This window comes from Diabrotica virgifera, chromosome 9 (genome assembly GCF_917563875.1).
Source record: "Diabrotica virgifera virgifera chromosome 9, PGI_DIABVI_V3a".
Taxonomy (NCBI): Eukaryota; Metazoa; Arthropoda; class Insecta; order Coleoptera; family Chrysomelidae; genus Diabrotica; species Diabrotica virgifera.
Genome location: NC_065451.1, coordinates 141,026,145 through 141,053,020, shown reverse-complemented (window position 1 = coordinate 141,053,020; position 26,876 = coordinate 141,026,145). Strand labels below are relative to the sequence as shown.

At 32.8% G+C, this 26,876-nt stretch overlaps 1 protein-coding gene across 1 annotated transcript; it reads right to left on the bottom strand.

The window, feature by feature from the left end:
- Nucleotides 1–2,297: 2,297 nt before the first annotated feature.
- On the bottom strand, nucleotides 2,298–16,982 carry LOC126891707 (putative nuclease HARBI1). Its single transcript, XM_050660968.1, has 3 exons — nucleotides 16,437–16,982; nucleotides 16,113–16,248; nucleotides 2,298–2,933 (listed from the first exon to the last, which is right to left on the bottom strand). Exons 1-3 carry the CDS (start codon nucleotides 16,512–16,514, stop codon nucleotides 2,488–2,490), a joined length of 660 nt encoding a protein of 219 aa, XP_050516925.1. The 5' UTR covers nucleotides 16,515–16,982; the 3' UTR covers nucleotides 2,298–2,487.
- Nucleotides 16,983–26,876: the final 9,894 nt, after the last annotated feature.

The window sequence follows — 26,876 nt, the reverse complement described above, 5'->3', positions numbered from 1 at the left end:
CTTTATATAAACTTTGTATTAGGTACCCTTATTAGTTTCTGATTTACATTTTTCTTTTTTAAACATTTTCAAATCGTTGCTCTATTTACTTTATCAAATGCCTTTTCCATATCCATAAAGGCTAAATGTATGGGTTTCTCCGCCATCCAGTTCCTGTTAATAACTTCTTTCAAAGTGAATATATGATCCTGGGTACTTCTACCTTCTCTAAATCCACTTTGAGATTCTGTTAGTGTTTTTTCTGTGATCAATCTCAATCTTTTCTCTATTATTTTCTCGTATATTTTTGTTATTTTGCTTAATAATGTTAGTTCCTTATAATTGTTACAATCTTTGTTATCTCCTTTCTTGTGTATTGGCATTATTAGCCCATTCTAGAATCTTCAGGTGTTATTTCTTCCCTCCAAGCTTGTCTATACAGTGCTAGTCAAAAGTCCGTACCCCCCCTCGTATCTTTTGGTTATACTTATAATAGTGAAATTTGGAGGAAGGAAATAAACGGACGTAAGCTTCTTAACTAGTTATGCCAGGTGACGTAATAGTGACAGATGACGTTACAGAGCCACTGTGACCGATAATTTTAAATAGGACCTTATGGTAAGTGATACCTCGTTTGAAAGGTATTTAGAAAACCTATTCAGCCATACTAATTTTTTTGAGTTTCGGTTGATTTTGATTTTGGTGAATAAATTAAATAAATGTGATATTGTAGTTTCGAATTTAATTAATAAAAATTCAAATGTCCGCCTATGGATTTTTTGTCAAAAAAGTTGACGTTTTTTAATTCTCTAGTAGTTTTTACGTCAACGTCAACCTGTTTGACAAGTAATCATAGGCGGAATTTTGAATTTTTATTAATTAAATGCGAAACTACAATTTTATCTTTATTTCATTTGTTCATCAAAATTAGGTTAAACTCAAACATAATTAGTATGACTGAATAGGTATTTTCAATACCTTTCAAACGAGGTATCACTTGCCATAAGGTCCCATTTAAAATTATCGGTCACAGTGGCTCTGTAACGTCATCTGTCACTATTACGTCACCTGTCATGACTAGTTAAGACGCTTACGTCCGTTTATTTTCTTCCTCCAAATTTCACTATTATAGGTATAACCGTTCAAAAGATACGAGGGGGGTTACGGACTTTTGACTAGCACTGTATATATCGAATAATATTAGTTTTCCACTATTTCCCATATATTTTATCATTTCCGATGTTATATTATCTCTTCCTGGTGCTTTGCCGTTCTTTAGACTCCTTATTGCTTCTTCCAACTCTTCTCAAGTTATCTCTTCATTTAGTACCTCTTCTTCTATAATCCCGTCTTTATCTTCAATTTCGTTATCTTGATTTTCTGTTTTGTGTTTAGTAGATTCTTGAAGTATTCTTTCCATTATCTCTTGTATTTATTTATATCTACTTTTTCTTTTCTAAGATTTTTTTTGTTAATCATAGTCATTAGTCACTCAGTTAATTTGCTCCATATTTTCCATGTCATTCAGAAAATCCACATTGTAATCATCTAAAGTAAGGATTTAGATGCCATATAAATAGACAGGAGAAGAACAAAAACAGAAAAATTAAACCTGAAAAATCCAGAAATACGATTTCTAGAACTAAATAGAGAACTCAAAGATCAGAGAGAGGAAACAGTACAAGAAGAATGGAATAAGATTAGACTATAGAGAAGATGGATTTAAAGAATAATAACATGGGAAGCAGCTAAAGGAGTGAATGGAACTAAAAAACATCAAAGAAAAGAGCTTTGGTTTAATGAAGAATGTAAACAAGCAATAGACAAAAGAAATGAACTATAAATGCAGTACACTCAAAGAACAACACGAGAAAGACGTGAAAAATTTGAAGAACAACGAAGACAGGCAGACAAAATATACAGAGGAAAGAAGCGAGGAGGTACGAAAACGACCAAATACTAAGAATGGAGGAAGATTTCAATCAGGGTGACACTAGAGGACCATATAAATTCCTGAAAACTGGGAGACAGATATAAACCACACACTAATCATTTTAGAAATAGGGAAGGTCAAATTATCAGGATTTCTTCGTTTGGGCATAAGAGGATTAAGGGGCCGTTCAAGTATTACGTAACGCAGGTTGGAGGAGTCAAAAATCTTAAAAAATTGCGTTACGTAATAGTTAAACGCCCATTACAGTGCGTTACGTAATACTTAAACGCTCCCTAAAAGAAAGTAATGCCATTCAGAGGGAAAGGAATGGTGTAATAAAACAACAGTTAAATATAGACAAATAGTTATATTGAATAAAGTTAATAATTGTAGTTAAACATATTTTTTATTTTTACATGATACTTTGTACAAATCAGCAATAATAACATTGTTGATTGTTCAATAATTTGATCATTTATTGAGTGATCATTTCTTGTGTAACATAAATTTCCTATATTTGCTCTCTTATTTTCAGCATTCCCGATTATTTCCTGATTCTCCCCTCCGTTAATTTGCTACATATATTCCATGTCATTCAGAAAATCCACATTGTAATCATCTAAAGGATTGCCTTGCAGTAATATAAAATTGTATAAAATACACGCAGCTAATACAATACGATTTGCAGTCTGTCCATTTTTTACATCTAGATACTTGAGCCTACGAAATTTCACTTTAAGCAGACCAAAGGCTCTTTCTATAACTGACCTAATACTTGAAAGTTTTGTATTATAATTAATTTGTACTGGTGTTAGATGCCCATTGTCCTGGTAGGGTTTCATAAGATTGTTCATCAGTGGGTATGCCGAGTCACCAATCAAATGAAGATTTTGTGGTAGAATCGGATTTTGTCTTGTTAAAGAGGCATATACATCACTCAATCTAAAGACGCGAGCATCATGCATCCGTCCTGGCTGACCTATTGTTGTGTCAATAAACACACCCCTTTCATCACAGACTCCTAAAAATGAATGCAATGCGCGTGTGTGTGTACCTCGGAGAGATACAACATTATGTCCATTTACATAACTCTACAGGAGAATGTTTTTTGACAATAGGGACATTACTTGACTAATTGACTTCACATCCTTTTAGAGGTCACTACCTCGATGAGAAAATGGTTTAGGGCCTAGTGCTTCATTCCTTTAAATAAAATGTTAAAAGTTTAGTAGAAGAGAATATTATTATGTAAAAATGTAATAATTGAAAAATGGACATAGTGTTGTATCCCTCCATGTTCAGACAGATATATGTATGTATATATACAGTCGGAAAAATGAAAGAATACCCATGAATGAACATATAAAACACGCTGTATTTTCCTGTCACTGTGTCACAAAGAAAATTGCCCAGCGAAAGTACATGTAATAATAATTATTACATGTACTTGCGCTGGCCAATTTTTTGTGTGACATGGTGACAGGAAAATACAGCGTGTTTTATATGTTCGTTCATGGGTATTCTTTAATTTTTCCTACTATAAATATGTATATATATATATATATATATATATATATATATATATATATATATATATATATATATATACATCTTTATATCATACCTGAACCATCTGGAAAACCGTACAGTCCTGAACCTCCTATATCTAGAGTATTTAGAGTTGCCCACGGTACGCTTATATTCATTAATTCTAGCGGGGAGTTCAAAAATGTATATATACAAAAGAAATGTTTAATATTTTTAAAGATATATAAATAGGGATTTTACATATTATTGACATAATCCTGATCCCCTTGTTATTTCAGTCAATTCTGAACCCAAACATATGTGTATATATACAAACCTGAGCCTAATAGATGTTGCCAGTTTTTAGTGAAATGGGATTCTTAGGGAATTTTTCGTATGGCTTCAGTAAGTAGTCAAAATAAAAATTAACAAAAGAAATGCAAGAATTATCTTTTACATATGCATAAGTTTACACCTTTTTGGATAGTTACAATTTATCTAGTAAATTATTTGTATTGTTCATTAAGTGAACAAATAGACAAACCCCTCTGTTTATTTATTTTCCGGAGAAGAATAAATTGAATAAAACTTAGTCTCTTATAATGGTGGTCCCTGGGATTGGGATCTCAGATTAAAAGAACACTCGCCTGTGGAGTAATGACAGCAGTAATTTATTTAGTTAGTTTATTTTTCAAAATAATAAACATACAGGCTTTAAAAAATTGCAAATTATAAATATCTCAAAAAAACAAACTATTAAACTGATTGTAATAAAATATTATATATAAGAAATTAAAGCAACCTCTTTTATCAAACACAATGATAAACTCGTTGGCGTAAGTTTTGATTGTATCTCAACAACAACAAATGTTTAAAAATGCAAAAAAATTAAATACATTGTGGATTGCACAGTAACGTTACATAGTATTTAAAAATAATACCTAATATAAAACTCATTAGTTAAAAAAGGGTTTTAAACAGTAACAAACTTGTCGGCGAAGGTATCACATTACTGCAAAAGATCCGTCCCACATAATGAATATCATAAAGAAGGCGAACCCATCATAATATTGCAAAACGATATTATGTCCCACCGAATTAACAGCGATGGCAGCATCATATTACTATAAACTATACGTTCCAGGTTCCAGTTCTTATAATGAAATGAATGTCAAAAATATGACGTACCTATGTTGACAGCAATTTATGCAGATTAACAAAAAAGGAATAAATCAGGAAAGTATTCGGTACAATAATTTATTATCAAAAGTAGGTACATTTGTACATTACTTGATTTTATTATTGATTATAGCTTAAGTAATGGCAATTTCAATTGCCTGCAAGCGTAAGAATAATGTGATACAGATCAAAAATAAAACAATAATGTCTTTCAAAATAGTGAAAAAAAAAATAAACATCAACTAAAAAATATTTGAAAAATAGTGTTTAATATTTAATGTTTTCCTTTATACATATATTATAAACGATAGCTTTGATACTTGTGCATTTTCTTTCTTTAAATACCTCGACACTCTAATAAGTTGATGCACTTCTACCTCAACGGGAGGCTTTCTGTTTTTAATATGGTCGGAAAAATATTCTGCGATAATGCTTTTTTGTTGCTTTGTCCCTGGTTGTCTCCTATCAATAAACATTTTCTTTTTTAAGTGGCCCTTTTTTTTTGGTGGTTCTTTATTATTATTTAAGTTAGCTGAAGTAGATGGAATCTGGTAATCGGCGTTTAGATTATCATCCAATATATATTTTCCATTTCTTCACCTTGTGCGTCAGAGAGAGGAGGTAAGTTAATGTCAATTTCGTCTAAAGTTTTACCTTTGTATTTTTCAGCTCCTTCCATCATTAAAAGTAAAAGTTTAGAAATTTTAGCAGTTTGATATATACTTTTTCAGACAAACGATAATAATTGCAATGCGTTTGTAATGTGTGTCCCATGAATTTGCTTAATTGCTCCTTATGATTATTGTAAAATTGGAGAAGTTGAGTAATGGTGGCCAAATGCTTTCGAAGTTTTGTTGCTGTTATACTCGCAGGTCTCTCCAACTGACATTTCTTGGCATATTTATGAATAATTTTAGTTCCATCAACAAATCCTCTTCCAGTGGTGTGAAATACAAAGTCACTTTCAATTACAAAGTTATTTCTACAGTGTAAAATATAATCGAAATGCATTTTCATTGATAGTGATAACAACATGGTTACTTCTCTTCCACGCTTACCTCTTATAACTAAACGACTGTAAGTTTTTAATAAACATTTTTCAGCTTGAGTTAAACATTTTTCGAATTCGGAGCATTTTCACCCCCTAAATTAATACATTTAAACGTTTGGATCTTTAGCTGAGCCATCTCTGCTGGTCTTCGTCTGTTAAGAAGAATGACTTGCGCATACAGTGTGTCTTTTAATGAATTATAAGTCTTAAAATCATACTCATCTGATTTCAATTTGTCAAATAATTCTTCTGCAGTTGTTTGCAAAAAAATGTTAAGTTTCTTGAGGTCGTTAGTAAGCGGCAGAAGTTCTTCCTTGTTCCATTTATTCTGATTGAAACTGGTACATGCTTGTGCAGAAATTTCATTGCACCATTGGGATTCTATAAGATTTTTTAATATTTTAAGGTCTTTTCTCTCATCGCTTGTGTCCTCAATCTGAACAAGATTAATATCTGCTAAGTCGCAAGATTTTTTTATAAGTGTCCCAAAATTTATGGCCAACGTTGGTGACTCATAATTTTCTGTTTCTGGATTATATTTTGCCAGTTTATTAACTCCAGAAATTATTAGTTGAAAATGCTTTAGGCGAAGAATACCTATAAGTTTCTTAATCTCTGGATTTTGTAGTCTTGCAAACTTTGCAATGCAAAGTGTAAGAGTTTTTCAAGTCTTCGCATATTCTTTCTTACCAAATCCATATTGCCTTTACTTTGATGGCCTTTTATGTACAAATATGTATACTGACAAATTAAGGGATTTTTTTTGGCAATAATATTTATGTCATCTGCGTGCATCCTGAAATTTTTTTTGATTTTAATAAATCGTCATGTTTAAGAAAATGGTGTAGAAACAAAGTAGTTTGTCCGTCGCTTTGGGACGTTTGTCTTCTATTATTATCCTTATCATAATTATTAGACGGACAAATTTTGGTATGCCTAAGTAAACATTTTTTATTATAGTATCCCAAACAATACTTGCACGGTAGATATTTATCTGCACTTGACGACTTATCCGTAAGGTTTTTCCTTTAACAGGTCTTAACGCGGCGTCTGCCCGATTTCTGATAAAATTTCCCTTCCTTAGTTTGATAAAGCCAATCGTCTCTCTTTCAAATTAACTTTATGACATAATATTTTAACTACCTCAATTTCTTCTGAGTGCCATTTAGAAATATGTCTAGCAAAATGAGATTGTACATCCTTTTCGCAATAGAAGCAAAAATCCCTTGGATCTTTGTAATTTTTCCTCAACGTTTTTTCAACAAGTGGCTAAAAAAATGTACAATGAATCGAACAAGTTAAAAGAAATAGGAAAGATTTAAGTAAAGTAACATTAAAAAAATAATCATAATTGATTTTAACTTATTAGACACAAAATCTTGTGACCAAGTTATTTCGTCATTTACGATTTATCAGATAGGCTTTTTATACATGCAGCTGAGTTTGGTTTGTTTTGTTGGACACAAAAAACCGTCTTACGAGCCGTAAACGACAAAACAAAGTTACCAGGGTATGTCATGTCTAATGGATTAAAATCAATTCTGCTTCTTTCCTTACGTTATAGGCTTTCTCACAGATTGTTAGTTGACAATTATTGGAGTTTAGGAAAACGTAAAGTACCAAATTGTTTTGGACGCCATATTATACTGCTTATATCGTAATTTAAAGCCATGGAATGGAGCCTCAATGTTAGGCATTTCTCGTAGGAATCGAATTACGAACAGGGAGATAAAACGGAGAAGAGGAGTGACGGATGCCATAATAAAGTGAAACTGGGCTGGACACATAGCTAGAATGTCGGATAACAGATGGAGACAGCAAATAATACACTGGAGACCAATACAAGAAGCATATCGAAGTAGAGGTCGTCCGCCAACCAGATGGTCTGAAGAAATAAAACGGATCGACAAAAATTGGATGCAAACAGCACAAAACAGAAATGCATGGAAAATACTGAGGGAGACCTATATCCAGCAGTGGATAGATCCGGGTTGAATGATGATGATGATCGTAATTTAATTGAGGTATTACCTTCTCTTCTAAAACAAGAGATGATATCCTTTTAGCTACAGAACTGCTGCTTGTCTGTTGCCCCTTTTCACTTTCCTTCTCCACTTGATGTTCACTTTTTTGTTTACTATCAAAATTTAAGAGTTTCTGTATTATTAGAGATTCGTCCTTCTCGCGCTTCTCTCTTTCAACCGGTTTTTCAAATGATATTGAAGAAACGTTATTCCCGTGATCCGTTCTATCAACCACTTCTTCAAGTATTAACGAATCGTTCTCACGCTGCTTGCTGTCAACCAATTCTTCACATATATGTGGATGGCTCTTTCTTAGTAGAATATTTAAATTTGAGAACTGCAAGAATAGTCTGGGCAGATTATCGAAGAATAAGCAATTTTTGGGAAAAGTTATTTATTAGCAATTTTATTGCTGGAATCGAATCTTATGATCCTATATATTAATAATATAGGTACGCAAAGTCCACAGACAGTGTGCTACTTTTCTATAAACAAAATGGCGCCCGAAAATCGTGTTTTTTCAATCTTTGCACTACAACTCCAAAGATTTTAACTTTACACCAAAAACACCCAAATAAAAATTCACCGTAATGAAATTCTGCATAGAGACAGATTTTTCTCGATTTACTTCGACGAAATTTTTTTTCGGAAAATGCGGGTTTTTTTCAACAAAATTTTTAATTTCAACTAAAATTTTAGGTTAGTAATAATTTATCAATAAATAGATCTATCTACCAAAAGAGCTTTTACAGTTTAGCAACAATTAAATTGTTAATTAAAAATTTAGGGTCGCCATAATAACCACAATAATTATGATGCATAAGAATAACTATGATTTTTGTATAAAATGGCACTATACCTATCTAATGTACTTTACAGAATTGAAATTGGACTATTTGAGCGGCCTTAGGAATATTTTAAAATTATAAACCATTTTTTGCCTTATAAACAAATATAATATCTCGGAAAATATTAAATTAAATTAAATTATGAAAACGGTCTTGGAAATAAAGCGGCAGGGCGCTTCTTTTAAAAGAAAAACTGTTTAATTGCGATGATTGGTTCCTGAGATACAACCGGTCAAAGTTGAGTACGGCGAAGATATACATAATAGGATGGTAACTTTCGAACCTTTCTATTTCGGTTCTCTTTCTCCGCACAAATTTTCATATCGTCAAAAGACTCATAACATATATTATAATAATAAAAACTATCGGTATTACGAGTGAAAAATACCAAAAATACCAAAATTTCAATAAAACATCAGGTTGGAGAAAATGGAATGTCAACGTTCAAAATCGGTATACGTTAAAAAAAATTGTATTTTCTCGGCTTCCCATGGAGCAATTTTCTTTAATTTTTTTGTTCCCAATTTTGTTCCTTTGACATTAATAAATGTCAAAGTTCTTTTTGTTTTGTTAAATAAGATTTAAATTTTCTGTTATGTTTTGTCTAGAAATTTCAGGGCCGGCGATAACGGGCCTGCAACGGATGCACTGCAGGCGGGCGCCCCTGTTTGGGGGGGGGCGCCAGAATGAGCTTTTTTCTGCTTGTGTTTATTGTGTTATGCAAAATACTTAAATAGAAAAATTCATTTTTTAGATGTGGTTTAAATTCGTCATATTACCCTAATCTGTGTTTGTTTATTTTTGCATATCACACATGTAAAACATACAAAAATATGCAATGCCGCATATAATTCTTACTATTAGGTAGTATTGGTCAAAGATATCATATTTCAACCAAACAACTTTGCTCTAATGAGAATGCTTTGTTTATTTTCTTCAAATTCCTTGCAGGTTGTTAGTTTTGTATCAGCAGTTATGAGAGGAAATGAATGATTTCTAGTAAAATAAACAAGATTGCAATACTGTTTTTTGCTGCCTGTCTAATTTAATAAGTATTATGTACCTATTAATAGATACCAAGTTTAGTAATAATCCCATATAAAAACAATGTTTAAAATAAACATTTTACAAAAAATCTAGTTTAGAGCTCTTTAGATTTGGTATTATTTCATGTGATTATAATACAGAATAGTTTGTCAGTTGTACTCTGCAGTTAAAGAATCTAGTGTTGTAGGTATTCAATTAATATAAAATTATATTAATTTGTTAAGTACTCAGTGCTATTATTAAACTACGGGTTCACATTACTGCAGAAGCATAATCTTGAGGTTTTAAAGTTATTATTTTTATTTAGTTAAAAATAACAGTGAATTCAAAAAATATCTGGGGTACAAATCGAAAAAGAAAAGCCGAAAAAGAAGAAATGACAAAAAAATCTTAGTTCTCTTAGCCAATTTCTTAAAAAAGTTAAAGTGAAGTTGTTTTGTCAGATGATGTGCCCAATAAAACTGTAACCGAACTTTATTTTCCGTGGATATTTGCGGATAGCGGGACACCAACTTTAGTCGGTGCCTCGTTGCCCGGAACACACATTTTTAGAAGATAAGTCCAAAATCAAGCCATTAATGGGGAGAAAAGCTCTTCTAGCTACCCCTAAAATCAGGTGGTATAACCACATAAAGTAATACACAGGATGTCCCATTACCCAGGACATCCAAGGTAACGTTCAGTACAAAGCCTCCTCGTTCGTTATGTACTGCGATGGGGAGGGGTGGTGGTATAGCTTGCGGGTCAGATAGATGCCACTCCAGGTTATGGACGGTCAGATAGGTACCACTCCAGGTTACGCATTCTGACCGGTTTGATCTTCAGACATATGGGTCTCACTTCACTGTTCCATTAGAACACACATAATGTCCCTGAGGCTGTGGTTGTACGAGTATCTGTGTGTATGTGTGTGTGGAGCGCCAGTGTTAGTTTTGCAGGCGGGCACCTTATACCGTAGCGCCGACACTGAGAAATTTAATATACATTTAATCCTTAAACCCTTTTTCTCAAAGTGAGAATTTATTTTAATCCCTTCTGCATAACTTAACTTTACCTAACTTACAAATACGTATCAACCATCAATTTACAACGTCCTTTATTATTCATATTCACTTTTGCATCGAGCGCATACAGCGACGTTCCTGAACCAAAACAAACGAATCTTGCAAAGTTGCAAAACTAAAGTATATAATATATAGCTATTAACAAATCTGTCTGGCTAAAAATAGAATTCGCCGATTCTTTACACAAAATAACGACAAAGCAATGTTGCCACATGGTATGGATCAGGATGGTATTAATTGTGATATATACATAAAGATCATGTATATTCGAGAAATTGTTTCCAGCGCCAAAGTGGCAAATGTCTGAACTAAAAGATACAATGCTGAACCATACTACAAACAGGTTTCTCTCGGATTCCAAATGACATATTGAATTGAAAGTTAATCAGTTTTGTCCGCTGATGACACCACTAGTTTAAAAAAATTATTTATATTGTAAGTTTAAAAATATATGTCAGTTATAAAAGGAAAACAATCCTGAACCAATATACAGGTTCAGGATGGTTAACGTGGTTCAGGTTTGTGTTTAAGTTTTACTATCGAAGGCTCAGGATTGTACTATAAATGAATGTATATATATATATATCATATATATATATATATATATATATATATATATATATATATATATATATATATATATATATATCCTTTAAAATAACAGCAGACCTGGTAGATGGAAATTTTGTTTTATTGAACAGTCACTACATATTAGTAATTTTATATACATATACAATGCTAATAACCAGCAAAATAACGCAAAATGCCTCGACCTTCCCAAGTCTATTACGCCAGTCAGTGGTATCCATTGCCAACAGTTGCCAGTTTGCTGCGCCTATTTTTCTTCCATCCTTCCATCTGAGTTTTGGCCTATCCGTATTTCTACTTCACACAGGTTGTGACATAAGGATTCTTATAAGAGATGCTACATCCTTAAATACATCCAAAAAATACAAGATGGCTGCTAGTGAGAATATCTGTTAAATTGTGCTCTGTGTTTGACGAAGATTTTCACGGATAATTTCCGATGTTTTTGGGTAGAAAAAGGTATTGAATTGTTCAGCTTTTTTTCGTCTATCCAACTGTATTTTTACAGCGACAAAATTTTTCTTCCTATGGTGATAGATTGCGTTTAACGCTTTTCATTTTATGTTCTCTTGTCCTTTTTTTTTGTCCCTTTAATTTAAAATATTCATTTAAAGCTCATTAAGATAAGATATCTCAGCAATTTAATAATTATTAGTGGCGTAGTTGAAATTTGGGATTATTGCTGCCTAATTTTATTTTGTTTTATTTGATTTATTTGATGTTTTTATAGAGATGTTTGGAAGTGACTACTAGTGCAACAAGCAGGCTTTTATGATTTGAAAATTTTTATAAATAATGAACCGATATTGTTAGAAAGTAGTTGATCGCAGTACACACTAAAAGTATCATTTCCTTTGTTATACCCTGCTCTATCCTTCCGTGGTCCTCTTGTGTGTCTTTTAAGTCGTCCTGAATGACCCCTGGACGTGAAGCGAGTACTCCTTTGTCTATCCCTTATGTTTTTATGTTTGTATAGTGTATTATTTAATTCTATGGTAATTGTAAAGTTTTTACAAATTATATTGACGAGTCAAAAATGTCTACCAAATATAAATTTAAATGTTGCACCACAAAAGAATTTAATAATATTATATGTGTGGTTTGTCTGAATATATTTCATCCAAGCTGCCTGGAAAGAGATTTAAAGCACTTCATAAAAATTGACAGTAACACAATATACTGCTCTACTAAATGCCAGCAGGTTAAAGATGATGAAGAGTTTAGGCAAACAACTTTTGGGGAGGAAATTATAAAGTTTCAAAAATTGTTGACTGAGAAAGACTCCTATATTATGCGCTTAAAGAAGAGTTCTGAAAGTTTTGAAGAAACAATTCTGGATGCTGAATATAAATATATTGATAAACTTGACAATCAAAATAAACTTATTGATAGGTTAAAAAATGAAGTTAAAAATGTCAAAATGACAAATCAAGAATATTTGCAGAAAATCGTTGAAAGGGATTTGACCATAACAAAATTGAATAGTTCTATTGAAGAACTGAACGAGATGAGCAAGAAAATGATAACCACAATACAAGTGTTAGAATCTGAAAATGAAATGCTTCAATTAAGCAGAAAGGAAAGTCAACTTAATCTTAAACATGAATTCGAGGAGACAATTTCTAATCTAACCAACAAAATTGTAATTTTGGAAAATGAAATTAAGAAAATGGAAGAATTAAATAAATTGTCAGAGGAATTTGGAAGAAACTTGGGTGAAGAACTTCGTCAAGAGAATTTTTATGGCCCCACAAGAGCTGCACAAAAAGAACCACAGAAAACCCAGACCTTGAGAGAAGTACGAAATCCAAAAAAGAAAATTTAGTCAAATAATCCTGACGGGTGATTTTAATATTGACTTTCTGAACTATGATTGCAATGAAGTAAAGAAAATAAAAAACTTACTCACTTGTTTTAATTTAAAAATGCATGTTAATGAAGCAACACGTGTCACTAAATTGTCTCAAACTCTAATAGATTATTTCTGTTCTAACTTTGAGAAGGATTATGTTCAATGTATTGTATTTGACCCCAATCTGTCAGTCCATAAGGCAGTTGTTGCTTCTATCAAAATTAAGAAATTTAGTAAAGGTAAAGATAGTGTAAATAAATTTAAAATTGGTCGCCTGTATAGTAAATCTAACTTTGGTAAATTTAGATTAAAGTGCGAGAGTCTTGACTGGTATTCTCTCCTATCACAATCGTCTGAGCCATTTAAATCATTTCATAATACAATATGTGAATTTTTTGAAAGGTCTTTTCCTAAACAAAAGATTAAAATTAAAAATAGAAAACCTTGGATTACAAATGGCATTAAAAATTCCTGCAAAACCATGAGATCGCTCCATTATATCAAAAAATATTACCAAGATGAATGGTTTGTTACCTATTATAATCAATATAAAAAGATATACAGAAATGTTATTAAAACTGCAAAAGAAAACTGCTACAAGCATAGAATAGAAAACTCCTCAAATGTAACTAGGGAAACTTGGTCTATAATAAATGAATTAAGGGGTAAACACAGATCAGGTAATAGTCATCACACTCCACTTCCAAATGACTGTAATGAATTTTACTGTAGCATAGCCGAAACTTTAACAGCACAGTTGAGACATGGTACAGATCCTTTGTCATATCTGAAGAAAACAGAAGTTATGTGTCCCTTCATAATTTATGATACTAATGTTGAGGAATTGAAAGAGATATTTAAATCAATCAGAAACAAAAACTCTTCGGGTTATGATGACATCTCTATAAGAGTTTTCAATAATCTACCAAACTCTGCTTTGGATGTTTTATCTATTTTAATTAATGATAGTTTTAATGCTGGCACATTTCCCGATTTCCTGAAGATAAATGTTGTAATTCCATTGTACAAGGGTGGAGATCACATAAACCCTTCCAATTACAGGCCAATTTCTCTGATACCTACGTTGGCAAAAATAATAGAGAAAATTGTTAAAGCAAGATTAATACAATTTTTAGAGGTTAACCAACTACTAAGTCCGAAACAGTTTGGTTTCCGTGGTAACACTGGCACGACCGACGCGATTTTCAGTTTTTTAGAGATAGCTTACAATAATATTAATTTAGGCGAGATGGTTGCGGCAGTGTTCTGTGATTTGACGAAGGCTTTTGACTGTGTCAATCATGGTTTGCTGCTGCAGAAGCTTAAACACTACGGAATTAAAGATAAGTCACTGAGTTGGATGGAGTCATATTTGTCGGGTAGGAGTCAGTTTGTTAGAACAGACTGTGACTCTGACTTGATGAATGTAACTTGGGGAGTGCCCCAAGCCTCGGTATTGGGACCAGTTCTGTTTTTGGTATATATAAACGATTTAGCCTACCTTGATGTATCTGCTCATTTCACCCTTTATGCAGATGATACCACTCTTATATGGCATGCTAAAGATTTGAATGTCTTACGCCAATCTGTAGGTAGGGAACTCTTAATGATTGGAAATTGGTGCACGGCGAACTTTTTGACATTAAACACTTCTAAAACCAAGCTTCTGTGTTTTAAACATGTTATGCCTGAATTACATCTGGAACTTGAACCTCAGCTGTCCGTCAGGTTTCTTGGCCTGAATATTGATCCTGACCTTAAATTTAAATCGCATATCGAAGCCTTGAATTCAAAACTTGCATCTGGATGCTATGCAATACGGTCGACTAGAAGGGAGCTTGGTTTTGCCCAAGCAAGAACTGTGTACTTTGCACTAGTAGAGTCACATCTTAGATTCGCAATTCAGTTTTGGGGAGCGTGTAGTCAGGAGCTTTTCAGTAGTGTGTTTTTGCTTCAAAAAAAGGCAGTACGCCTGTTGTGCCAGGTAAATTCTAGAGAAACGTGTAAACCTTTATTTATTAAACACAGTATCCTTACACTTGTATCTCTTTTCATTTTGGAAACGGCAAGCATTATTTTTAAGAATAAACATCTATATGAAAATAATAATCGATCTGGACGATTTGCTAGCAATTTAGCTTTGATTACACCTAGAAGCACACTAGTCAAAGACTCATTTATTTTTAACGGCATCAAAATTTTTAATAAACTACCTAGTGAAATAAAAAATTTGGAAACTATTAGAAAGTTTAGAAATTCATTAGATAGACTGCTCGCTAAGAGGGCCTATTATGATCTGACAGAATTTTTTGAGGACCATTGGAGCTGATGTATTTGTGATCTTGTGTATATTTTTTTTTTTGTCAATTTGTTTGTCATTATTGTTTGTGATTTAGTTTTACAGCTTGTAGTTTGTTTGTTTTTTATTTTTGACAATACTACATATTTTGTAGTTGTTATATAATGTAAATGTGTTATGTGTTATATTTTATATTTAGTCATATTTTAATTTAATTTATTTATTTAAAACTCTTAAACAGTGTTTGTCAACAAGATTTTTTCTTAGACAATAAACATATATTCTCTCTCTCTCTCTCTCTCTCTCTTACCACCAAATATATGTTCATATCTGTAGTGTACCTTGTAGTTGTACCTCCTCCTCCAAGCACCATTTTCACCGATGCCACTGAATATTCCTCTCAGGATCAGCATTATTTTGCTGGTTATTAACGCACTTATCACTGTATACATATCATCATCGTCACAGCAAAAAGTCCACTTTTGTTAAAATTGAGTTAAGTGTCTTGATCGATTCACAATATCAATTTTCATACTCTGGCAGATATAACGAAGTCGTAGAAAGTATGTAATGATGATTAAGTCACTGAATACGCATAAGTCCAAAATTACCATTTTGTTGCAAGGCAGAAGTCATTAAATGTTCGTTTTCTCAGATCTGTTATTTTGGACTTAGTGATTTTTGTCGCGACGACGACGATATATTTAAATACACGTCTTACCCTGAAGAATTATAGAATGGAATCCCTTTCTGTTATAAAAATCAACAGCATTTCCATCGGGCTGCTTGATAGGGATGTGACAGCCATCTATTGCACCAATAACTCCAGGAATACCTCGAGACCGAGCCTCAAACACCTACAAATTTATTAATCAATACAATATATTATGCATAATCTATGGAAATATTCCAAGCTCCAGTTGAATTGGAAACAAAAACAAAAAGTAGTTGTCAAATCAATTTGTAAGCAACAATTATTGATATGAGATTAGTATATAATCTACAAGCATACAGCTATTGGTGTACTTATTTATTAGGTACTTACATTTGCAGAGCGAAGATGATTTTGCATATTAGGCCATCTAATATACTGTGGCAATAGCTGACCAATAATTTCGATCATTTCTATAAATATTTTGTGAGCAGAACTTCGTGCAAGCCCAAGACGATCCCCAGCGGCTAGAAAGCTTTCTGGTTTGCTCAGAAGCCATATAGTGAACAGAAGTTTCTTCTGTAATGGGATTGTTCCGTCCCATTGATGTTCGTCACCTCTAATAAGCCCTATAGAAATATTCAATTCCTAAGAATGAAAACATAAATAAACTCCCATTTCATTTATTTACTTCTAAATCTTACCTCAAACGTGACTCGAGACATACGAAAATGCTCACGAAATTGTAGATCTGTGTATTGTGGAACAATATTTTCAACGTAATTCCTATTTCTGGTGGCATGATTATTTCTTTCTACTGGAAATACATCCTCCAATGGTACTGCCAAGTTCATCACAGCATTAAAAGCACCAAAAATAATTTCATGATCATTATTAAACAACAACAGATTTAGTAGATTATTATCCATTTTTGATTTAAATTTGTTTATGATAACGCTGTACGATAAACAAATAAACAAAAACAACGAATCTTGTTTTAGGTTAAGTTCATAGAACAGGTGAGAACACAAAACAAAACCATAAATCCAACTATCAAAGTGTCAAACGGAAAAAGGCCATTGTTGTAAAAACAACTTATTTTTATTTCAGTTTAAACATATATATATATATATATATATATATATATATATATATATATATATATATATATATATACAATAGCACTAAAGGCCTTAGAGGCCCATGGCTTGAAAAGTTTGTTTTTTTTTCTTCATTTTCACGTTTCTTTATGTGCTGAGCTCTTCTCTGGCTTGATATGTGATTTTCCTCCATTCCTTCCTGTCACTCATTTTTCTTTTTTGGCCCTCTAGCCCCATTCTTTCCAAATCTTTTTCGACGTCTTGCTTCCATCTATTTTTCGGCCTTCCTCTTCTCTTTCTTGAAGTTATAGTGTAGTTTAGTACCTTCTTTGGAGTCCTCGTGTTTGGCATCCTTTCAATGTGACCTCGCCATCTAAGTCTCTGAGCCTTTATCACTCCTATTATATTAGGTTGGTTGTATAATTGCTTCTATAATGAGCTTTTCTATTGCTTCCTTGCTTTCTTTTTGATTTCTTTTTATTTCCTTAATGTCATCGGTGAGGTGGCTCACCATTATTAATAATTGATCAATTTTTGTTTCTTCATTTCTTTTCTCTTGATTTTTTGTTGGTGTTCTCGAGAACTTTTTGCTCTTTCTAAAAATATCATCTTCCTCGTTATCCATATATCTGTCCTTCCTTTTTGACCCTCCTTCTGACGGTGTGTCATCACTGTCTAAAGTTTCCAGATACCTTTCCATTTTCCGGCGCCAAACACTGTCTTCCACCTCAAAAGTGCAGAGAAGACAGCGTTTACCGTATTTATTTTGTATATTTATTATCGGTTGTTATTTTCTGTGGTTACCTGGAAAATCTACTCACAACGGCAACGTCGCAATTTCATCGGCCAGAGTTTCGTGTCTACGTTTTGTTGTTAAACAGGCTTAACAATTTTAGCGATCTTACTTTTTGTATGTCCTTGGTTCTATTTTGATGTTATTTCACCGATTTTAATGTTTTTAATTATCACTAACCTTAACTTATTGTCTTATATTGTTCACTGGATACTTTTAATAACTTATTTCCCGTTACAACTCTCAAAAATTGAGTTTATTGCAGACGGTAAATACAATATTTGTTTTCGTTTTGACTGCCGTGTTGCCAATCCCCAGTTTAAACATATCCAACTGTTATATTTTAAAACGTATATAAGGAATTGTAAATTCATGCATTTTTGCTTCTAAAACAACTGGTTTTGTTCCCCTAATATGAATCGTGATTTGTTATGACTAGTTTTTTCCGCCGATACCCCCCGCGTTCTCTTCGCGTAGTGTATAAACTCGAAATTGTGCAGTCTTACTCAGAACGCTCTGAAGTAATGACGATATGTGTTTACGCGTTGTGTTGCAAAATTACGTGTTTTAGAAATGTATCGCTCTTTTGTTATGGTTTATGTTAACATGGTTTTCACAGAACCCTTTGTTTTCTACACACCCCCGAAGCACTATATAATATTAATGTTTGTATAAATAAATCTCGTTTTATCTAGAATTGCGATAAGTTAAATCAATGTTAGGATCAGCCCTTATTTACAGTACACTTATTAAATAAATAAATTATCGAAGGAAATTTCCCTAATTGTCTTGTTAATTGCTCCAGTGGTCCTTTATAAATATTTTGGGGCAATTGGATGTCCATCCACCCCCCTTAAAAAGGTGGAAAGTTACCATTAAATGCTCTCCCACCAGCCATTCACCAGACTTAAACATAGTTTTAAAGCGCTGAAACACAGCTGTTTAGTTGAAACTTCAACCGATTAATTCTGGTGAACGCAGCCATAGGCGAAGTCCTGATTGAACTTTAAGCAGTGTTGCCGGATTAAAAAAAAAGAACAATCTACAGAAAATAAACATAAGAATATTTTTGGTGCGTGAATAAGTGGGCACACCTCTGAGTGGTTGAAACGGGTGTGGCTCATTTTACGCTACGTAACAAAATGAATGGATATACTGCGGATGAGTCAAAGAAAAGAGCACGTGATACGGAAGATTGGGCATTCAACAAAAGTAAAAAATGCACAGGTCACCCAACAGCGATGATAACAAATTAGAAAAAATACTAGAGGGTCTAGATATGTTAACTATGGAAATTAAAGAACTACGAGAAGATCAAAAAGAGTACAGAGCTGAATTCAACGAGCTGAGGCAAGAAAATGAAAAGCTGAAGCAAGAAAGCAAAGAAACCAAACAAAAATTGGAAGAGTTGCAAATGAAAATAGATAAAATGGAAAAAGATTAAAGGCGACATAACATACTACCAGGAATAGAAATAGAAACAGAAGACCAAAATGTAATAAAGGGTAATGTAGACGATTTTCTCAACGACACCATAAAAATTAAAACAAAGGTAAAGAACGCCAAGAAAATTGGAAACAAAAGCTGCCTAATTGAGCTCTTTAATGGAACGGATAAAGAGACTGTAATGAAAACAAAATTAAATTAAAGATATTGGGGAAAAACGGATATACAGGGTGATTGATTAGTGGGGTAAAGCTCAATAGATCCGCTATAGTAATATATTGAGTTGGTTACATTACAACAATTTACATCCCACGTGTTGGGAAGATCCATACCTTACCTAAGGGCATTATTCTGTTTAATCTATATCAATCCTATGCAGTTTTATTTAAGTATGCACCTTTAATGCAACTATATAATATTTAAAGGGTTTTTACCCTAATATTTCTTTGGTGGCTCAGCTGGCATCCAATCTGTCTAACACTGATGATGATTTTTTTTATAAAATCGAAAACGTTTTGTGATGTAGCCCTTAAAGGGATTTTTAATAAAATGTTATAGATTTTACAAACGATTTTTTCCAATTTTTGTGATTGATGGTATACAGCCAACTACAGGAAAATTTTTCTTTTCCTTGTGGATTTTGTTTTAAGTTTGTTTTCAGTAACAACTGACGATTTTGAAAGAGTCCTTTTTTCAAGATGTCTTGGAAAATTGTCTTTTACCAAGACACCTTGGCGGTTGGATAAAATTATTTTGGGTTCATCATTCTAGCTGACTTCTTCTCTCTCTTCTTCTCCAGATTTATGTGATAACTCTTCGGTTAAAATATCTTGAGTAGAAAATTGTTCATTCAACGTATTGCAGAACAGTTTTCTGTATTGCTTGGTGAAGCGATGTTTCCCTTAGTTGGGCGTGACTTTATAAAGAGTAAAACGAAACCCATATATTTTGCTAGATAGTAGAGTCGTTTTACTGATACGCCAGATCCAGATGGTACATATTTCTTCAAATGTCTGTTGTAGCTTCCTCGTAGATTCTTCCATCTATTTTTCCATTCTCTGATGGTAGCTGGAAATAAAATAAATATTTATTAAAATTAAAAAATAACAATAAACGCAGTAATTTAATAAACCAATTAAACACAAGAACACAAATACAATTGTCTCACTTTCCAGGTATTTCTCAATCGGCTGCAAACTAAAAGCTCTAGCATGTTACTTTTTGAGAGGTCATACTACAATAAGGGAAATAATTGAGGAAACTTCAAAAGTAATCCGGAAAGTTCTAAAACCACAATACCCCTGCGAAGGAAACATGGTTAGAATCGGCAAGAAAATACTGGGAACTTACCCAACTGTGTGGGAAGAATAGATGGCAAACACATCAGTATCAGACGTCCGTTTCGATTTCATTAACTACAAAGGATATTTTTCCATTTTTTTGATGGCTGTGTCAGATGCAGATGGAAATTTCACGGCCATTGATGTATGTGAGTAAGGCCGAAACAGTGACGACAGGCATTAAAAGAAAGTAATTTTGGAAAGAATTTAGTTAATGACTCTCCAGACTTACTAGAGCCATCTTCACTACCTGGTCAAGACAGATTTTAGATTTTGTTTTGTTTTATATTTCGGCACAGCCGAAGCTTTTTCATGGATGTGTAATACACTGGGGTGCAAAATTAACCGGACACCTTAAAAATGGGTCATTTTTGATGTCTGGAATTTCCTAAACCTGTTGTTCGATTTTTGTGATTTTTTAATTTTTGATTTTTTAATATATTATAGCCTTATTCTTTAACAATATCGCTGTAATAGTATTGTTGCTAAACAGTTAAACTTTCATTGTATACCAGGTGTACCAATCAAACTGTGTTTTTTTTCTCAAAGTTCGCATCACCCTGTGGAACATTCTAGCATTTATAAAATACTGAAATTAAATTCCAACTATAGCCTCATGTTTTTTCAACATTTTGTTTTTTGATTCATTCGCTTACATTGGACCATAAAAAAGTTAGGTACTTTAACAACTAGCCATGTTTTTCATCAATACAGGGTGTTTTAAATACGTATGGCCAACTTTAAGGGGAAATTCTGCATAAAAAATAATGAGAGTTTGGTTTATAAACGGTATGTCCGCAAAGGCTTCGTTTCCGGGATAGGGGGTGTTGAAATTTTTATTACAAAATGACGATTTATTTATTGCTTTAAAACCGGTTGAGATATGCAAATGAAATTTGTTCGCTTTTAAGACGTAGTTATTGCACATTTTTTGACATACAATTAAGTATTTAATATTCACCATTGGCGCGCATACGGGTAATATAACCGATCATATTACTCGTAAGCGCGCTAATGGTGAATATTAAATTCTTACTTGTATGTCAAAAAATCTACAATAACTACGTCTTAAAACCCACCAAATTTCATTTGCATATCTCAAGCAGTTTTAAAGCAATACATAAATCGTCAGTTTGTAAGAAAAATTTCAACACCCTCTATCTCAGAAACGAAGTATTTGCGGACATAGGTTTATAAAGCAAACTGTCATTATTTTTTCATGTACCCCTTGAAGTTTGTCACACTTATTTAAAAACACCATGTATTCATGAAAAACATGGGTAATTGTTAAAGTACCTAACTTTTTTATGGTCCAATATAAGCGAATAAATCAAAAACCAGAATGTTGAGAAAACATGAATCTATAGTTGGGTTTTAATTTCAGTATTTTATAAATGCTAGAGTATTCCACAGAGTGATGCGAAGTTTGAGAAAAAAAAACACAGTTTCATTGGTACACCCAGTATACAATGAAAATTTACCCATTTACGTAACAATATTATTACAGCGATATTGTTAACGAATAAGGCTATAACATATTAAAAAATCACTTAAATCGGACAACAGGTTTAGGAAATTCGAGACATCAAAAATGACCCATTTTTAAGGTGTCTGGTTAATTTTGCACCCCAGTGTATAATGAAGTCCTACCCTAAAAGAGGATTTCCAAATAGGAAGAAAGTGTTCAATGACAGGTTGTCAAGTGGTCGCAAATCAGTAGAATACTCATTAAGAATGATGTCATCCAAGTTTAGAATTCCACACACAACCATTGCTCTTAATGGAAATACGGTGAACAATATTGTTCAAGCAGTATGCGTATTACATAATTTTATTAAAAAATCTGAAGGTCTGTTTTCGCTACCGCGAGGAAAAAAGAAAACGATTTTATCGAAATAGAAAATGAAGAAGATCCACATTCTCACATCAAAGAAGAACTACCAACCCTGCAATTTCTTTACGAGAAAAACTCTTTACTGTGTGATTTACTCTTCACCGCAGATGGTTCACAATATTTTGTGTATGAAGACAAAAGGGCAAACGTTTAAGCTATAATATACAGGGTGAGTCACCACCAACGGGACAAAAGACACCGAAATGGTAAAAGTTATTTTTTCTTATGGAACACTATGTATTTTATTTTTTACACCCCCATTTTCCAATTATCCGGAATAGTTTCATAAGGCTTCCCTATACATATGTACAGAGTGTTCTGAGTTATGTTGACTTTTCTTAAAATGTAAAGTTTTAAAAGAAGACTCATTATTGGTGTTGGTTTTATGAAAAATAAAATTATATATCTTTGTAGAGATATTCAAATTAATGTTCTTGTACCGTATTGCGACACATCAAGTAGGTCAGAATCAGAGTTAGAGAAAACTCATATAAAACAGCTTAGAGACACGACAGCGAAAAAGAAATCCTCTAAACTTGAAGAAGAATCTTAGAAAGCAGAATTTTCAAAAAGAGAAACAGTATGTTAATGCCAGAGGTATATCTAAGCCAGCCAAATAAATGATTTTACAGATAGTTGTCAATTTAAATGCAAACAGCGGTTTATTGATGAGACGACTGGAAATTAAAAATAATTATTTGTTGGATCAAAATGGGAAATACGCATGTTTAATAAGCATGACAAGTAGAAAGTTGGTTAAGAGAAAAAAAGTTCCGAAATAAATTATAAAGCATTTTCTTTTGAATATTTCTTTGAAAATAAGAATCAAAAGTGGCGTATGTGCAAGCTATTTTTTAATACACTTTCCGTTAGTCAAAAACCCGTGTGTAATGTACACCTTAAAACCGACTCAGTTACACCACAGGAAGATAAAAAGGTACCACAGGAAGCACACTATTGTAGGAAGGACTCATAAGAACAACTAATTTCAGGCTCATCTTAATATTCAGAAAATTTATTAACTCTATGTACAATGAAAAGCAAATTGTTTCCTCAAAAGTTATGTGTGTGCAGACAAGTTTTTAATTTTGAGTACAATTTGGAATTTCTTTTGCCAAAAACGGATAGATGTGATACATGTGAAGAATACAGACTTGCTAAAAAGAAGATAGATTTGATACAAACATAAAAACGTCATATGATTATCAGATTTCTCAAAAAACCCTCATGCGACAAGAACGAGAAAATGATAATAGGATGGAAAATCTCAATTGTGCTGTAATTTGCTTTGATTTGAAAAACGTTATCAATCTTCTTCCCAAAACTGATGTTTCAGTGCTCGTTGATAAACAAAAATGAAATGTTTGTAACTTGACAGCACATAATCCTGTAGAAAAAATTTATTGTACGGAAATCAGTGCGATTATAACTTGGGATGACAGCTGTATTCTACATAACAAAAACTGGCATAGGGTAAGCTATACAGTGATTGGCCACCATCAGCTATTGGCACATTGTCGGTTTTTTACATTATTTTAAGAATGTAACGAAATTCACTAACAACTGTTATTATTTTATGATAGAGGCAACCCTGTACAAATAGTATCTGACTTCATTTTATTGCACTACCTAACCTTAAAAACTTATCGACAGATCTATCAGATGGTGTTCTGTGTATGAACATTTCTTATCAAAAATACTTAAGAATCGTAAAAACCGCTAGTATTGGAAGAAAGGATATTTTATAAGGTATGTCTTGTTACATAAAATTTATAGTTTTAAGTTATTTTATTATGTTTAAAATGACTAAATTTAAGTCAATAATTGCATGAATATGCTTCGCTTTCATTAAATTATCTATGCCAATCACTGGTTGTAATTTTTTTATATTAGACAGTTATTGGCCACCTGGCCATTCACTGTAAAAATACATTTTATTGATAATATTTTAGGTTTAGTGATTGGCACATAGGTACATAGATATTTTTTGTAGATGCCCAAAGTAAAGGAGGGTGCACAATACGAAAAAAAATATGCCGAAAAAGATGTTTTGCTTGCGTTGAAGGCCATCGAAAATGGGATGTCACAGAGAAAAGCTTCCCAGATTTTTAAAGTACCACGTCAAACTCTTCAGTTTAGAAAAAGTGATAAGTTTACTAATAAGATAACTTTGGGACCAAGCAGTATTTTGACCAAGGAGGAGGAAGCCATTTTAGAAGAATGGATATTGACAAGTTACAAAAAAGGATTTCCAGTTAGGAAAATAGATATTCAAGCTTCTGTTAAGGAATTTTTAGATTCAAACCCACGTGAAAATCCATTTAAGGACAATTTTCCTGGAGAAGGCTGGTATCGAGGCTTTCTTAAGCGACATGAAATTTTAACTCACCGAACACCAGAAGCAGTTACTTCGGCTAGTTCAGTTGTTTCAGAAGGAGATGTTCGTAAATGGTTTTCTTTAGTCGAGGAATATTTAAAAAGTAAAAATTTAGATTATATTCTGCAAGACCCCACTAGAATTTTTAATGGGGATGAAACATGTTTTTATCTGTGCCCAAAAAATTTTAAAGTTATTGCGCCTCGTGGAGCACGGAATGTTTATGAGGTCGATTCTGGTCAAGCAAAAATGAATATCACCGTGATGTTTACCTTTTCTGCATCTGGTCAAGTAACTGATCCGATGCTTATTTATCCGTACAAAAGACTTCCGACTTCTATAGTTAATTCAGTGCCTTCTTCTTGGGGAATTGGACATAGTGATAATGGTTGGATGAAAGTCGAGTTATTTTACGAGTACATTGGTAATGTTTTGTATCCATATTTAAAAAAAAAATGGCACTACTTTTCCAATAATCCTTTTTGTAGACGGCCATTCTACACATCAAACACTAAAGTTGAGTCAACTGTGTACCGAACTACAAATAATTTTAATATCGTTGTATCCCAACGCAACACGGTTAATGCAATCAGCAGATGTTGCTGCATTCAAACCGTTAAAAACAGGTTGGAAAAAAGCAGTTTTAGAATTTAGAAGAAAAAATACCCATGAAATGCTGACTAAAGAAAAATTTGCACCAGTCTTGAAAGGTGTCATAGAAGACTACGCAAAAGCTGAAACTATAAAAAATGGGTTTAAAGCAAGTGGATTATATCCATGGAACGCATCAGGTATAGACTTTACCAAATGTCTGGGAACAAAAAGGGAAACTAAGATATATTCAGATACAAACGTAGAGAAAAAAGGTTCACCTAATATTTCGTTTATCTCTTTCAATCAATTCAAGGAAATAGTTGGCGAAGAGAGAATAGCCATATTCAAAAAAATTGATCAGTTTGACGAAGCAAGTCATGATGAGTTTATCTTGTTGTATAAGTTATATAAAGAATTTGAAAAGAGCAATAGCCATCTTAATACGGAAATTCATGATGATTCAGAAAACCTAGAAATCAGTAGAGCAGTGGACGCAGAAATAGAAAATATGGAAATTATTTTCGACGAAAATATACTTTCTGGACTAGATGTAAATGGAGAGGAAAAAAGCAACCAACATTTATCAAGCGACAATCATTTCGAAGAAACTGTGGAGACAGGTGAAGGATTACAAAAAAATGTAGCACAGGAAGAGCATGTAGAAGAATTACTTATACAGGAAAATAAAAAAAAAGAAACTCAGCCTTTACCAGAAACTATGGAAACAAATGATATATTAGAAGAAAATGTAACACAGGAAAAATCTGTAGAAAAATTACCTAATAAGGAAAATAAAGAAGAAACTCAACCTTTAGAAGAAACTGTGCCGACAAGTGATATATCACAAGAAATTTTAACCCAGGAGGTGCCTATAGTTGAAGAATCATTTATAGATGACAATAAAGAAAATACCCAAAATAATAGAAGCATTCGAGATTTCGTTATTTGGCCTAAAACACCAGAAAGAAAAGGAAAAAAGGATTGCCAAAGATTACCGTTTGTTTTAACTAGTTCAGGATGGAAAAGAATTCAGATGGAGAAATTGGCAATTAAAAAACAAGAAGAGGAAAGAAAAGAAACACGTAAAACAGAAAGATTATCCAAGCAAAAAGAAAAAGCTACAAAAAAAATTGGGAGAAAAACATCAAAACAAGAAAGCAGAAACGATACAGTGAAAGAAAACAAAAATGAAACTAAATGTAAAAGACCCAAACTGGGCATTGACCGCCTGAACAAATACGATAATGCAGCAGGGACAAGCGGATTAAGCAATAATACAAAAATACCTC

Bases quoted from the DNA above. Each gene is read 5' to 3' on its own strand.
- LOC126891707 (XM_050660968.1), bottom strand. From the start codon at position 16,514: ATGATCGAAATTATTGGTCAGCTATTGCCACAGTATATTAGATGGCCT. The intron at 16,249-16,436 runs GTAAGTACCTAA...ATAAATTTGTAG, and splicing joins ATCATCTTCGCTCTGCAAAT to GTGTTTGAGGCTCGGTCTCG. The intron at 2,934-16,112 runs GTAAGACGTGTA...ATTCATTTTTAG, and splicing joins CCATTCTATAATTCTTCAGG to GAGTCTGTGATGAAAGGGGT.